Raw genomic sequence first — 16,795 nt, 5'->3', positions numbered from 1 at the left:
CTGTTATAAACTAGTTATAGGGAATTAAATTATAGAGGTAAAGAATAAATTCTACTTGTTAAGCATTAATAACATTTATCAATCCTTTATTTCCTAGAGAAATGTAAAAAGTAGGTTCTCATGCCTCAATTTCTACAGGGGGCCTTTTCTAATATCCCTTTAATGCTAGTACATTACCTCTGAACTTACCTTCCATTCACACTGTGTATGTCTTGCATGTGTAGTTATTTACATCCTGACTCACCCATTAGGATGTGAGCACCTTGAGGACTTAGCTCATTGCCTAGCACACAGTGATGGTCGATAGAAGGGAAATTTGTAATGCCAGTAATTTTTGTAAAAGCTGAAGTTAACATTAAAAATTGAATAGTAGTCATAGTGAGACTCATGGCACAACATCCGCTTTCTAAAGATCTTGTGACTTTATAAACTTTGAGGGTGAATACCTCAATTGGTTTTCTGAACTTGACAGAATAGTTAAAAGTTATAGAAGAGCTTCCATTATAATTATTCCATTTGAACAAGTATTTGGTGTTTTATCTGTCACTGTTTTGCCAGTAACCTTAGAAGAACCCCTCCCTGCCCTCAGAAAGCTTGTACTCTAATTGGAGAAGACATAACATACACATAAATGAGTTAAATAGCATGAAGCAGTATAAGGTTAGTTGTTAGTGGTGCAAATAAGTACTGAGTTCAAAGGAGGGGAAGAGCAGTATAGGTTTGAATAGTCAGGAAATGGTTGATGGAGGAAATGGGACTTGAACCTGAGCTTGAAGGGAGTAGAGCCGGAGAGGCCTTTGGATAGATGAAGACAATGGGTAGCTCTGTTCCAGGAGAGAGGGGGGCATAAGTAGGGGTGATGATAGGTAGGCAGCACAAAGGTCAACTTGGCCACTGCAGATGTTATCTGAGGAGCTGTAGGAAATGAAGTTGGCCAGGGAGGGAGGGGAAGAGAGATAAAAGACCTTAAAAAGTCATCCAAGGACCTCCAGGTTTCTTTGTGGAGACATTTGGAAACCACTGCGTTTCTGAGCAGATAATAATGGAAGTAGTGTTTCAGGAAGATTAGCTTAGTGCAGCATCATGCCTTTTCTTGTTTTAGCATACCACTGTGTGATAGGCAATGTGCTAAGTCCTGGGTACCCAGAGAAAGGCAAAAATATTGTCCGTCTCCTCAAGGAGCTCCTGTCCTAATGAGTGAGACCGGATGTGAATAACTATGTGTGCAAGACATGTACAGCACAAATGGAAGATTTGAAAAGTTGTTAGCCTGGACTGGAAGACTCTGCTTAATCTTAAAATGAATTTTAAGATCATTAAAAATTTCATGAATTGTATTTGTTATTTAGAAGTTACTTCCAGAGAATTATTGTGATACTTATTATTGTTTGTCCTTTTTTTTTTTTTGCATATTATCTTACATCTACCCTTCGTTAAGAAAACAGCATGGCAGAGAGGCCAGGGCCAGGGTTTAGATCTGGTTCTTGTTTCTTAATGCTTGTGCAACCTTGAGGTTATGGGCCTCAGTTTTTTCATCTATAAAATAGGAGATTGGATTAAATAACTTCTTACAGCTCTAAATCTATGAACCTGTGCATCTCTTTTTGATGAAGTTTTATAGGTTTCTAGGGCTATAAAAATAACATAATTATTTTATCTGCTTTCGATCCATGTGTTTTCCTCTTTTCCTCCATGTTTCCTTTTACTTATCTGTTATCTACACATTAAGTCTGGAAAACGGTTCATTTTGTAATCTTAGATCTATCTTTTTGCTTTGGATGCAACATTAAAAATCATACCAGACCGTTGTTCGGTTAAGTAGAATATCAACATTTTCTTGTTCTTTCCACTAATTTATTATTTTCACATTTTACAGATGAGTTGTCTGTTAGCATCTCTGTTTCTAACTGCCAGGTCCAGGAGAATGTGGTAAGTGATAGTCCTAACAAAATGTACAGTTTAGCTGATTAGTATATGATAAGATTTACTAAGGAGAAACATTCATTTCAGCACCTTTATCCAGTGCACGATGCACTGTACTAGGCTGTGTGGGAGATTAAGAAGACGTGTAAAGCATGTTCCTTCCCTTCTGGTAGCTTATGACCTAGCAGGGGAGGTATATACATATAGCCATATAGCTACAATGAAAGGCAGTATACAGTATAAATCAGTGCTAACGATTGGTCAGCGATAAATGCTGTAGAGTACAATACAATGCAATAACCGTTTGCTAAGTGCCAACTCTGTACCAGGAATACCGGCACTAAGCTCTGTGGGTACAAATAAGGAGAAGGAAGCTGAAGGTGGCGGGGCAGGAGAGGGTGATGGGATGATGTGATGATGGAGGCTGGTGGTGGTGGTGGTGGAGAGAAGCTGGGGGCAGAGTGAGGATTCTGACTCCTCCGTAAAGCGAAGCTGTGGGAGTAGAGTTTTGCTCTGCCCTTCGGTCCTCCAGTCAGAGGGGCAGAAGCGGCAGAGGGTGCTGCTGAGGGGCAAGTGCCGAAGCTGGAGCAGTCCCCGTGAGGAGGAGTTTCCTGATGATGAATTGATGGAGGTGGGTGTGGGGTGGGTGATGATGATGTGGTCACAACTACGCAGAGCGGCTGGTGACGAATGGCGAATGAAGAAGTATCTGGGAAGAGTGATACGATTTATAAGAGATGGGAGAAGGAGTGCTCCTTATTTAGGGCGTTGTGCATCATACCCTCACGCTGTCAGCTTAAATTTGTTGACTGTGAACCTTGGGAGATTTCCTTCAAGTTAGAGGAGAAGGGTGTGGGGGGAGGGATTTCTTTAGAATGAGGCATGAAACCTTTCAATAGTGATATAGGGCAAAATGTTCTTATCTGTCTAGTAATAATAATTTACTTTTAATCCGACTCCCAAATTTTGTGATATATAGGATGTTTAAAGAAACAAGCCAGTTTCAGTCAGGTTCTCGTAAAACAGTGTCCTATCCTTTCACATCATGGTCCCAAATTAAGATTGAAAGCATAATAATTGGGCATTAACTTTTCAGAGACATAGTAAAGAAAGCCTACATTTTGAAAGATAGATTTTACTTTTTCTGTAGGATTTTTTTCAAAGTGAAAGCTAGCATATTTTTATATTTATATATTTTTATAATGGAAAGTCAGTGGAAGATACCTGTTTATTAAATACTAAGTTATTAATTTAAGTAATATTTAAATATAAATATTAAATTATTTCTTTCTTGTTTTTCCTAAAATAGGATATCAGTTCTGTATACCAGATCTTTGCTGATGAGGTCCTGGGTTCAGGACAGTTTGGCATTGTATATGGAGGTAAGCCATTGCAAATGAATGTTAGGGTTTTTTTTTTTGGTAGATTTTTATTGATGCCTTTCGTTTTTATATCACCAGCATTTCCCACTGCATCCTTTTCACACCACTCCACACAGAGAGCTTTTTCTTGTAATAAAGAATAAAAGAGAAAGAAGAAAAAAAAGTTAAGCAGAACTAGCCAACATATTGAAAAGGTCTGTTGTTGTTTACAGTGTTCGGAGGAAAATGTCTTCTCATATCTTTTCTTTGGGGCCCAAGCGTGGTCATTGAAATTTTTCAGTGTTCAGTTTTTGTTGTTTTGTTATTCTTTCCATTTACCTTGTGGCAATTATTGTGTATATTGTTTTCCTGGTTCTGCTTACTTCATTTTTCCTCTGTTCTTGTATAATAAGTCTTTCCATGCATTTCCTTATTCATCATAATTTTTATTTCTTAATGCATAGTGATATTTTTTGTGCCACAATTTGTCACACATTCCCTGACTGATAAACATCTACTTTTTGCCCAGTTCTTTGCTGCTATAAAAAATGCTATGAAAAAAGTATATGCAGCCCTTCTTTTTGTCATTGACCTCTTGGATATATGCTTAGCACTGTCATCTAGAAGGTGGAACTTATGCAGATTTTTGAAAGCAAGGGATTCTAAGAGGAGAAGGTCAGAAGTAAATTTCTTCCTGGAATGAAGGAAAGCCACTACAAAGTCTTGGGAGGTAGAAGATGGAATTTCATTCATGGGAGCAGTAAGAAGGCCAGTTTGGCTGGATCTCAGAGCATGGGAAAGAGAGTAATGTATAATGTTGGAGAAGTAGGTTGAAACTAGCTTGTGACAGGCTTTAAGAGATTAACAAGAACTTATCTTTGAATATGGAGCCATTGGAGTTTATCCAGTATTAAGAGTAACATGATCAGACCTACATTTTAGGAAAATCATTTTGACATCTCTTTGTAATATGGATTGGCAGAGACTTGGGTTAGAGAGACTAATTAGAATTTTGCAGTGATTCAGGTGTGAGGCAATGAGGGCTTGAGGTGATGGTGGCTGTGTGACTAGAGAGAAGGGAATGGATGTGAAATCTGTTTTAGGGGTGTAAATGATTTGACAATTGACTGGATATGTAAAAGGAGAGAGAGTGAGGAGTCAAGCACAATGCTTTGGTCGTAAACCTGGGTGAGTGAGAGGATTGTCTTGTCTTTGAAAATAGGGAAATTTGGAAGAGGGCTAGATTTTGTAAAAAAGATGATGTAGTGTTTGGACATGCTGAATTTGATATGCTTGTGGGACATCTCATCTGAAACATCTACTGCTCATGATCTGAGATTAAGTTCAGGAGAGAAATTAGGGCTTGTTATTTAGATTGAAGAGTTATTTGCATCAATACCATGTTTGCCTCATAAATAATTGCATACTATTCATTACAACTTTGTGTTTGGAAAATTGTCTGTGTTGAAGCTTTGATGAACTGGTGATCTCACTGATATGGGTACTTGCAAATCTCTTGACATTTCATGAAGAATTGGTGCCCTTAAGTATGTGAAAAAAATGTTCCAGTCATATCTAAAGCTCATTTTTGTGATTTTGTGTGTTTTCAGTTAAGAAAGAGAGTTAGAGAAAGATCATCTATCACAAAAATGTAGTATTGGGGAGCAAGGAATGCTCTGAATATTAGATGATTACCTTATTTGCATAATTTCTTCCCATTTAAAATTTTTATTTTATCAAGTCTCTATGAAAGTCCTCCTGTTGTGCCTTTTTGTGGTATGGCAGCAGTTACAGTGGACATTACAGTTTTGGATTTGGAGGTAGGAACACTTGCATTTGAATCTTGCCTCAGACACTTATTTGAACCCCAGGCAAGTTATTTAACTCCCCTCAGCCTCAACTGTAAAGTGTGGATAATTGTTCCCACCTCCGAGTTGTGTTGAGGATCAAATAAGGTAGCACATCAAGTCCTTTGCAAACCTTAAAATGCTGTATCAATTCTCATTCTGTCCCTAACCTCAGCCCATCATTGTTTTGGGTTCTTGAGGGCTGTGCCAGTGGAGCACCATTTTTGGTCATCTCTGCCAATCTCAGAAGGCTTGCAGGCTCAATGTCTGCCATTGGAAGAGCATCTTTGGATCAAAGGCTCTTTGCCATAAGGGTGGCCATTGGGAGAGGCATTTTTTGGTCATCATAATTTGTAATGATGTTTTCTTAAAGTAGATGGGGTTGTAGTATAAGTATTTTACCAAGAATGTAGGGACCTGGAGGGAGTAATGTTCTCAGCTACTCTGCTGAGAAGGGTGAACTTGTAATAAAATGAAATCAGGAGCCCAGTTTTCTTCCCTTGATAAACATCAGAGGCTTGATCAGAGCACATTAGCTGCTGTTACTACCTCTCTACTCACTCTTCCTCTTACTTTCAGCAAATAAAGTCATTTTTGCCTCCTTAAATATCCCAGTTGAGTCTCTTAAATAACCTTTTAGAAGTAAATAAATACAGAAGGGAAAATAGCACCTTTTTCCTTCTCAGAATTAGTATGGGTTTAGTTATGGAGGTGAATTAACAGAAATATTAGGAAGAAAGGAAATGCACCAACAAATTTAGTATGTTTCAAGTAAGTTTGCTTATTTCAGCTGGTGGACAATTTTCCATTATAGTGTTTTATATTTGTGAGAGCTCTCATTTTAGCAGTATTACTTATTTCATTTCTTTTTCTCCAGGAAAACATAGAAAGACGGGACGGGATGTAGCTATTAAAGTGATTGATAAGATGAGATTCCCCACAAAACAGGAAAGCCAGCTTCGTAATGAAGTGGCCATTCTGCAGGTAAAATAGCAATACTTATTGATTTTTTAAAGTTTCTGTTGTATTTGTTGGCAAAACTAACATTTACTTTCTCTTACTGTCACCTGGTCATTAAGTGGATGGCAAAGTTATTTTCTGGAGCTATAATTTAGTCTTATTTTTCAAAATTACATTAAAAATGTATAAAGATTTAATTTAAACCTAGAATTGCAGGATAAGAAGTAAGGAAAGCTCTCTACTATGTTGCATTCAGGTATCAAATACTAGTAAAATATGTTTTTAAGTCATAATTCTGGACGCTCAGGGTATTTGGTTTTATTTTGTCTGTACTGTTGGGTATTTCATGGAGATTATTTCACATTAATCCTAGAATGTCCAAGTTAAGAAGGATGTCAATGATCATGTAGCCCATATGTAGCCCATCATATTCCTGAAAAAAAATAATCTCCTCTACTATATACCAAACAAGTGGCCATCCAACTTTTACTGGAATACTGGAATAGCTCAACTGAAGGGGAAACCTTGATTTACCAGTGTGGGTCATTCTATTTTGGGATTGGTTTTAGTTGTTAAGAAGATTTTTCCTTAATCCTTTTTTTTTTTTTTTGGTGACACAGTTGGGGTTAAGTGACTTGCCCAGAGTCACACAGCTAGTGAGTGTTACGTGTCTGAGGTCAGATTTGAACTCAGATCTTCTTGACTTCAGGGCTGATGTTCTATCCGCTGTGCCACCTCGCTGACCCCTTATTTCAATCCTAAATTTGCCACTTTGCAATTTCTGCCCTCTGCTCGTAGTTCTACCCCCTGGCACCAAGTAGAACAAACTTAATTCTTTTTTTCAGATAACAGCCCTTCCTATATTTGTCCCTCTCTTCCTTAGGTTCAATAGCCATTTCTTCAGCCTGTTCTCCTGTAGCACAAAGTCTAAGCCTTTCACTGTTCTGGTTGTGCTCTCCAGCTTGTCAGTGGCTTCCCAAAATATGATACCTAGAGCTGAACAGAGCTCTGTACAGGAACTTTGGTCAGTACAGAACTATCATGCCCTTTTTCCTAGAAATGGTGACTCTTTCAAACAGCCTGAGATGAAATCAGATTTCTTAGCTTCCATATCACATTGTTGACCATTCCTGATTTTGCAGTTCACTCCTCCATCCTGTTTCCTTCCTGTACCTGCTCCTTCTGAATAAAGCATTTCCTTCAAGATCCCAATTCCCCTCTCATCCCCACTGAGTCTCAGGGATGTTTCCTTGTTTTTCCTTGTGTAGGACCTCTAGTTTTTCTTGTTTATTTCATAATTTTAACATTTCTCAGAAGCAATTATTGTGTTGTTATAGCGTAGTGTACAGCAGATTAGCTTAGACTACTAAAGAATCAAAAGTATTGTTTGTCATCTTTATGAATTCAGAATATTTTAGTTTTATTTTAGATTCATGAGGCTACATTTGAAAGATTTATGCATACCTATAAATCTTGATAAAAACAGCAATTTATCAGTTTATTTTTATGTTCTAACATTTTTCATATTAGCCTTTTTTTGTGTGATGTGGAAAGTAAAATTCAACTTGATCCCAGATCCTGCTGGTGTTTCTAGTAAGTTTCTTTGACTACCGAAATTATATACCATAGAGTATACTCTACTATGATGTGATTACATTCTAACTATAGTCTAATGTGATTACCTTCTAACTATGGTCTTCTTTGATGCCTATTCCAGAATTCAGCTGTTAAAAGGATTTTTAAATATTACTGAAAGACCACAATTACCTGTATTCAAGCTACTAGATAGTATGTCTGCAGACTGGAAACAGAAATGAGAAATCTGGTTTGGTACGGTTATATGTTTTAGGACCTTGATTCTTGAGGTGCTATCAAAATATATAGTAAGTCCTGGGGTCATTTAGGTCAGGAAATAAACACACAAGGAGCCATTAAATATTGGATGGGAATATTTATAAGAAGTAGGGTTCTGTAACTTTGTTGAGAAAAATGATGTGGATTATGTCATGGGATACAAAATGTTTTTCTTTCTGGTAGCTGTGACAATGTGTTTTCTGTTTTAAGCACTACTCTAAATGCCTCAATTAAGTGAAACTAAAGAATGGCATCTCATAGATTGGTCCTGTATGCCTGGAACCCTGGAGGCAGTCTTTAAACATTTAAATAATAGTCTCAACCATAACTTCAGAGTCTCACATTATGATATAATTGATTCAGTAAGTATTAGCACTGTGGGATTTTCAGCTGTTCTAAATTTAGAATAATTCCTCAAAGGATCTCATAATCTAGAAACAATTAGAGAAAAGAATCATAGAATCTCAGAATTGAAAGAGACCTTCTAAGCCATCTACTAGAACCCATAAATAGAAATTCTCTCTACAAAGTACCTGACAAGTAATTATCTAGCCTTTGCTTGAGGACCTCCAGAGGTGGGGAGCTAATTACCTCATGAAGCAGTCCAATCAACTTTTGGATTGCTCTTATTTTTAGGAATTTTTTCTGTACATGAGACCTAAATTTGTTGCTGCATCTTCTCCCTATGGCTTCTGGTTTTGTTCACTGGGGACAAGTAAAAATAAAATCTTATCCTCCCATATGACAGCTCTTCAGACTCCTGAAGGTACCTGCTGTGTCCATTCATTGTCTTCTAGTCTTCTTGCTGAGCACCTCCAGTTCTTTCTGTCAGTCCTCACATGGCAGGAACTTGAGCTTCTTGACCATCCTTGTGGGACTTATCTAGACATTCTCTAGCATTTCAGTGCCATTCCTCTAAATATGGTGACACAGCTGAACAGATGACTTCAGATGTCAGACCCCCCCCCAAGGCAAAGTGCACGGTTTCTGGGAAGAGAGATCTCTCGGTGCACCCTGAAAGCATGCTAGTTTTTTGGCTGCCTTTTCACACAGCTAGCTTCTATTGAACTGTGAGTCCACTAAAACCCCTAGATCTTTTTCACGTGAATAGCCATCTACTCTTTCCTTCAGCTTGTCAAGTCAAGAAGCATTTATTTAATACTTATCGTGTGCCAGGCACTGTGCTAAGGAAGCGTTGAGGATCCAAATACTAGCAAAAGGAAAGACAGTCTCTGCCCTTAAAGAGGTTACATTCTAATGGGGAAGGATGACATATAAAAGAGATCTGAAAAACAGGAGGGTGGGAAGGGGGTCAGAGAATAGAGGAGAAGGTGCCTGCCAGGGCATGAGAGGGAAAGTCTGGAGAGTCAAGAGTAGAATCTAGAGAAGAAGGAAGACGTGGAAGGTGACCCTGGCCTGGGTGCTGTCCTTAAAATGGAGGATCTGGGAGGAAGCAGTCAATCTTCACAAGCAATAAAAGTTTTCATCCAACAAGGGTTATTGCATGTACTGATGCTGCCATCCAAGTTGGTAGAACCATTACCTTCTCAGTAAAGCCATTCAACTAATTTCATGTCCACACAATTGTATTGTTGTCTAGTCCTTGTTGCTTCATCTTTTCCGCACAAACTGTATGAAAGACTTCTAATGCTTTATTAACTCTAGGTACACTGTACTGAGAACTTTTCCCTGATCTAACAATTTAATGACCTTGTCAAAGAAGGACATGGGGCTATGACCTGTTCCTGATGAAGCCATGCTCTTTGTTATTATTCTCTTTTCTATATGGACTTAGCATTAAAGGAATGATTACTGAACATGCATTTTGCTTGAAATCAACCTCACTACCTTAGACTGTTTAGATGACATTGGTTAACCTTTTCTGAAAATCAGTATGTTTTTGCCTTCTCTGTGGCACTTCTCCCTTCTCTGTGGCACTTCTCCCATACCCTTTGGTTTTCCAAAGATCGTGACAGTGCTTAAATAATTGTATCTGCTGGTTCCTTCAGGACTATCTGGTACTGGTAAATTATATTCATTAAGGGCAGTTAGGTGCTTTCTTACCATCTCTCCATTTTCGCTCTCTTTTCTAGGCCAAAGGCCAGTTTCCTTGTGTGGTACTTGTCTGTTATCACTCCACCTACTGTGAACAGTTGTCCTGTACCCTCTTTGATCCTTCTCTTTATTCAAGCAGTTATTAAAGACTTATTGTCTGCAAGACATAGCTGGGCCCTGAGAATACAAAGACAAAAGCAAAACAGTCCTTCCCTCAAGGAGCTTACATTCTAATTCCAGGGCAACACATATATAAATATATACAAAGCACAATCACAGAGTTTTGGAGTTGGTAAGAGCCCAGTGGCCATCTAGTACAACTAGATGTTGTTTTAAGAAAGAAATTTCTGCTATTACACATCTGACAAGTGGTCATTCATTCTCTGCGTCAAGAAGCAGCCCATTCTGCTTTTGGACTGCTCTAGTAGTGAGGAAGCTTTTCTTGATACCAGGCCTAAATTGGCCCTTTTGCCACTTCTGCCTGTTGCTCCTGGCTCTTTCCCCGAGGCCAAACAGAAGTCTCATTCCTCTTCCATGTGATAGCCCTTCTAGCACACAAAGACTCATTTATCTCGTTTATTCCCAATTACCAATGAGAATAAACATCCCCAGCTCCTTCCATTGGTCTTTTATATAGCACAGTATCAAGGCCCTTCACTATCCTAGCTGCCCTTCTTTGGACACTTTCCAGCTTGTCAGCATCCTTCTTAAATTGTGATTCATCATACTTAGTGATACAACATTGCAGGTGGGGCACATGCAAGGTAATCGTGATGGCAGTAGGGTGTGGGAGTGGGAAATGCACTGGCAGCTGGGAGTACAAAGGAAAGGCCTCTTGCAGAAGTTGGTTCTTGAGCAATTTTGAAGGAATCCAAGAATTCTGAGAGGGAGTGATGAGAAGTGCATTTTAAGCATTCTGGACAACCAGTGCAAAAGGTACAGAGATGAATGGTGGAGTACTGTGTGTGAAGAGCAGAAAGTCAGCTAACTCACTTAGACTGTAGATTGTGTGGATGGAGGGAAGAAGACTGAAAAGGTAGGAAGCGGTCAGGTGTTGATAAGGCTTTTTTTGTGTTTTTTTTTTCTTTTTGGTGAGGCAGTTGGGGTTAAGTAACTTGCCCAAGGTCACACAGCTAGTAAGTGTTAAGTGTCTGAAGTTGGATTTGAACTCAGGTCCTCCTAACTCCAAGGGCAGAGCTCTATTCACTGCACCGCCTAGCTGCCCCCAGGTGATGAAAAGTTTTAAATGCTACAGAGATTCTAGACATAATAGGAAGCCTCTGGAGTTACATGGGCAGATCTATGCTGTAAGAAAGTCCGTGGCAGCTGTGTGGATGGTAAACTAGAAAGATAGGAGGTAGAGAGATCAGTTAGGAGGCTATTGCTGTAGCCAGGGCAAGAAGTGATGAGGACCTAAACTAGAGTGGTGGCCCTGTGAGAGAAGAGGAAGGGACAGACCATGACGAGATTTAGCAGTTGATTGTGTGGATGAGGAGTGGACATATCGAGGTGATAGGATCCTAGATGTAGAGATGAGAAAGGGCTCTGGAGTCCATGGATGCCAGCCCTCCATCTTACAGATGAGGAAATTGAAGCTGAGACGGGTTAAGTGACTAGCCAGTCAATAGCTATTCAGTATCTAACATGGGGCTTGAATCCAGGTCATCTGACTCCAAGTACAAGGCTTTGTCTACCGCACCACACTGAGAATAATCACTAAGCCTAGGTTTTAATTTTTGTTTGGGCCTGTTATGATGAGAGAAGGAAAGATGTTGCCTTAAAAACCAGAGGTTCTTAACTGTTTTTGTGTCATGGTGAGAAAATGAAGATTGATCCTGCATCATTTTCTTATTGATCCTATTTACAAGTAATTGATTTTGTCCTGTAATTGCTTTTGTCCTGTAACTGCTTAAGTCGTAGTTCTTTGAACTTGGTTCAGTGATTCTTCTGGCTTGTAATGGGTTACATTTAAAAATGCAATTCTTCTTGCCTTAAGAAGTTTAACTGACCTTGGGGAATGTGTGAGGGGATTGGGCCTCATATCTTTATTTCACCAAGCTATCCTTAAAGGATGTGTGGTTTGCTGTCCAAAAGTCTGGGATGTTATTTCTCACCTAGACTCAAACAATGAGCACTTCTTAGTCTGATGAGAGAAGGGTGGTGGTTGCTTGTCCTGATTACCAAACTTACAACCAATCATGTTGGTCCCTGCTCCTCAACTTTGTAACCAGTCATTTTGTGCTCAATCCCATGACATCATCTATCCTGTTTTGTTCTTTGTTCTGTACTCCCCAAAACCTATAAAAAGCGAGCTGTGTGTCTGCTTGGGGTCTTTGGCATTAATGGAGGCAATCCATTGATCCATTTTTTGGCAGGCAGCATGCCCCTGTTAATAAGTTACGCTGCTCAGAGATTTGCCTCAGTGGACTCCTTTAGTGGTCTTGTAAAACCTATGGACCCCTTCTTAAAATAATGTTTTCTTTTAACTGTATATAATAAAATAGGATTGCAAAGGAAACTAAAGGTTAATGAAAATAAAGATATAACTTTTTTCCTCATATAAGTTCATAGACCCCTTGAAAGTATATCATAGATCCCTTTGGAGCCTATGGACCCCTTGTTAAAAATTCTTGCTCTAAATTGATGATTGGAATCCTTGATGCAATAAATTACTGTGCTGCTTCTCTGAAAGACTTTGTCTTTTGAATGGGTTGTATCAGTAGTAATCAGTGTTTGGGGGAACTTATGTAATTGTTTACAGTAAAAATATTTGAGTTGATGAACTGGTGATTACATCATTACATGCATGAAGTATAAAAATGTTTGATATAAATACCATGGTGAGATTGTGCTTACTTTATATCTTTTCTGAAATATTTTATTTTTGAACTGTAACTTTCTCAAGAAAAAGTAATTAAAAAGTTAAGAACATATCAGTCCCCTACTTGATCTTAAGTATAATATGGATACTTTCTATTCAGTTTTAGCAGGATAGGAGCAAAGACAAAACTCACTTAAATCTGTACAGGAAATCTTCAAATGGAATGGGGAAGAATTTCAGCCCAACTTACCCTGCTTCCAATTATTAATGGTTAACAAATTCAGTTGAACAATTCATAATTTATTTTTAATTAAATTAAACAAAGATTCTCTTCTTCTTTACGTATAAGTAGCCATGCATGCTTCTGAGGATTCTGCAGGAAGCATGGTGTTATCATTTATGTGTCTTCGCTGAAAGTCTCTGTGTCTTAGAGCCAGTGGCCATCCACAGGTCACTGATTTTCATTACAAGCAGCAAACATTTACAGAGTACCTCCTGTGAGGAATCTTCAAAATCCTTTAGTAAGAATGAATCAACTACTGTTCTGTAAAAGAAAACAAAGTTCTTACTATTTTAAGGGTAAATATATGTTGTCATAAAGACCTGAAAAATATAGCTAATTTTGCCCACTTTGGGTCTGTTGCCTGCCTATACATTCGGATTGCACGATGTGATGTTTATTTTGACATTGGGCAAGAAATGCAGACTTTGATATATTACAACTGCAATCAGTGATTATTTAAATGCTTTAGGTATGATGCAGTCTCACTAATTTGGCCTGTGGCATTGTTACACTTTGGAAAAACTGACAACTTTTTACCATGTGTGTCTCCAACTGACATTTCACTTGCACTGATGGTGGGAGGTGGTAAGGAAAAGTTATATGGAGGATTTGGGTTTTGAACTGGGCGTTGAAAGGGTGGCAGGATTTGTATACATGAAAGAAAAAAAGGGGGATTTTGGGCAGGAGAAACAGTTTGGGCAATAGGAATGATGACTAGCAGCAGACAAAAATAACAAAGAAGGCAGCGAGTCGCGGAGGCATTAGCTAGAAGATTTCTGCGCCTGGACAAGTGATAAGCTGTAACTGGGAGGGATGTAGTAGAGCAGCAGTGTCAAACTTAAGTAGAAATGGGGTCTACTGAAATGTACATAAGGGTCTCAATAGGCCACATATTGATTTAGAAAACCATGTACTAGCATTATCTGTGTTTTATTGTATTCTTATTTATTTTGCCAAGTGTTTTCCAATTACATTTTAATTTGGTTCAAGCCACACTCAGGAGTGTGGCAGGGAATGTTCGACACCTTTGCTGTATACTATATACTATTCTGATCCATCTGCAGAGTGTATGAGATTGGAATACAATTTTGTATATAGTTCCTGAGGACCAGAGGCAAGAGACTTGTTTATATGGAACTAGAGGCCAGAAGCCTATCAGAGGTCAGCCAGTTCCTGGAGGAGAAAGGAATACTGATTAGACTAACAGACAGTCCATTCACAAAGCAGTCAACCTCCAGGAAAGATCTTGTACTAAATCCCTGTGCAAAATCTCAAGCCAGAAATGGGATACCTATAGTCAAAGACATTACTTAGCTCAAGTCTTTGATTGGCACCATGCTTTCTTTCATCAGCTTGTGGCTGCAGAAACAGCCTTCAGATTATTATATGAATTGTACCCTACTTTCCCCAGCTCCCTCCAGAGACTCACCTCCATAAAGTGGCAGCTGCTAATGGGACAAGGGGAGGTATAGACAAGGCAGGACAACTCATTGCAACAAATATTTAGAAAACATCTGCTGTGTACACTGACCATGAGAAGCACCATGGCGTAGTAGATGGAGAGTTGATCTCAAAGACAGGAAGGCCTTGTCCAAGGCCTGCCTCTGACACATACCAGCTAAGGGACTCTAGGCAGGTCAGTTCGCTTCTCAGTGACCTTGACAACTCTCTAAGGCACAAATTTGCAGAGAAGGTGCGGACCTGACTTGGTAGAGGGAGTGCTCTCCTGAGGGAGTTCTCTGAACTAGTGGCGTTATAGACCCAGTCTCTCACCTCTAGTTGTGTAGAGGAAGGTAGGCTTATCCTAACCAAGGTCTTCTTCCAGTAAAAGGCAACAGATAGAGGGACAGAGTTAAAAAAAAAACTATACTAGAAGATAAAGGATAAAATGGATAAAAACTGACATCTTTACATCACTTGAAGAGGACAACCACAGGAAAATGCTGATGGCTCAGTAAGAGACAGATCAATTCACCCCTTGGAATTTTAGACCATGTTTTGTATGAGTAGGAATCAGTAAAATACTCAAAGGATCTTTTGGGCCCACTGCTAATTGAAAGCACAAAATGGGAAATGTCTATTTGACATAGTAGAATATAAAATACATAAAAAGTTAAAGTCCCAGCACTTAAAGGGTTAACCCTGAGGTACCCAGAAGACCTAGTTATCCAGAGTGACTCACTCCTCTAATGTCCTAGAGTCTGCATAGCCTTATTTTTACTATTTCTTCTGATAGAAGCCACTACTACCATTTTACTCTCATATGTGCTTTTTAAAAAATTCTATTAATAATAATAATAGCTAGCATTTATATAGTGCCTGCTGTGTGCCAGGCACAGTGCTTTACAAATATTGCTCATTACTCCACACAGTCTGAGGAAATTATTCTTTTTCAGTTTTCAAATACAATGTTTGGGGCTTTATGTTCACTGATTATGCCTTTCTGAGAATAAGAAACAAGTGAAAAGACTATCACTTTCTATCTCTTCAGTGCCTCAGTTTCCTCATCCATAAAATCAGAGTGTTGGACTCAGTGACCTCTGAGTAGCCCATCCTGAATTCTATGTTTATTACCATTTGAGCAGGAAATCACCATTGTAGTTGCTGGCCTTTGCAACCACTGATTTGACTTTTACAAAACTGGATTGACAACTAGATAATCTCATTCCACAAGAATGTCCATCTAGCGTTGTTCCACTTGTATATTCAACTTTGGGGTCACCTCCCAGAAGACATACGTACATCCTTCCAATGGTTTACAAGCAATTGGCTCATCAGACTGTACTTTGGAGAAATACATCATCTTGGCATCATTTCTGCATTTGCTTCATTTGGTTTGCTTTTATTCTGTTGAGTTTCTTAATTTCATTTTTTTCCTATGTCATTTTTACCTAAATAACAATTTTACTTTGTGGCACAACGTGAAACACATTGCAAAGATTACATGTGGGTAGATAGACAGATAGATAATAGTTGTATGTATCTCTCTCTTTCTGCTTGGATTTTCTCTGTCAACATTCTGTAACTTTTCAGAATTTGCACCATCCTGGGATCGTAAATCTGGAATGTATGTTTGAGACCCCAGAACGAGTCTTTGTAGTCATGGAAAAGCTACATGGAGATATGCTAGAAATGATTCTTTCTAGCGAAAAAAGCAGGCTTCCTGAGCGAATTACTAAATTCATGGTCACCCAGGTATTTCTTTTCTTTCTTGAGGTAGAGAATAACTTTAACTTAAAAGGAAAATTATACTTCTACGTAGGAGAGTGGGAATGGGAGAGATTTATAGACAGTGTGCCCTAGGGTGTTTGTTTGTTTTTTTAATTTAAAAGATGTTATAAAATTGAGAACAGTTAAAATATAATGGTGATCCTCAAAAAAACATCTTCAAGATGTCCTTATAACAACCCTGTGCATTCAGTAATGTGGGCATTGTTATCCCTGCTTATTTGTATCAAGGGATTGATCAGGAGAGTTTCCAATCAGTGAATCTCCTTCAGTCCACTTGATGAGATCATGGCATGGACTTTTGCTGGACTGGAGCATTTGTCATGGAGCTGGACATTCATTCACACTTGACCCTTTGCTGAGGGCACTTTTAGGAGGACTTTGATCATTTCCCACCATTGGCCTACCCTCCCATTACTTGTGTAAATGATCATAGAGACACACTGAGAAGTTAAGTGACTTT

The 16,795-nt window shown here is 38.7% G+C and overlaps 1 protein-coding gene across 4 annotated transcripts in view; it reads left to right on the top strand.

The window, feature by feature from the left end:
• Positions 1-16,795, top strand: part of PRKD3 (protein kinase D3) — a 99,737-nt gene that overhangs the window by 71,740 nt on the left and 11,202 nt on the right. For all 4 annotated transcript variants that reach the window (XM_020964837.2, XM_020964838.2, XM_020964839.2 and 1 more), the window contains 4 exons: positions 1,877-1,929; positions 3,233-3,305; positions 6,009-6,115; positions 16,138-16,299. In XM_020964837.2, the coding sequence (XP_020820496.1) occupies positions 1,877-1,929; positions 3,233-3,305; positions 6,009-6,115; positions 16,138-16,299 (395 nt within the window). The remainder of the gene's footprint in view (positions 1-1,876; positions 1,930-3,232; positions 3,306-6,008; positions 6,116-16,137; positions 16,300-16,795) is intronic.

This window comes from Phascolarctos cinereus, unplaced genomic scaffold (genome assembly GCF_003287225.1).
Source record: "Phascolarctos cinereus isolate Bilbo 61053 unplaced genomic scaffold, phaCin_HiC Scaffold_2;HRSCAF=192, whole genome shotgun sequence".
Classification (NCBI taxonomy): Eukaryota; Metazoa; Chordata; class Mammalia; order Diprotodontia; family Phascolarctidae; genus Phascolarctos; species Phascolarctos cinereus.
Note: the sequence above shows the minus strand (reverse complement) of the source record. Positions and strands in the feature narration are given on the sequence as shown.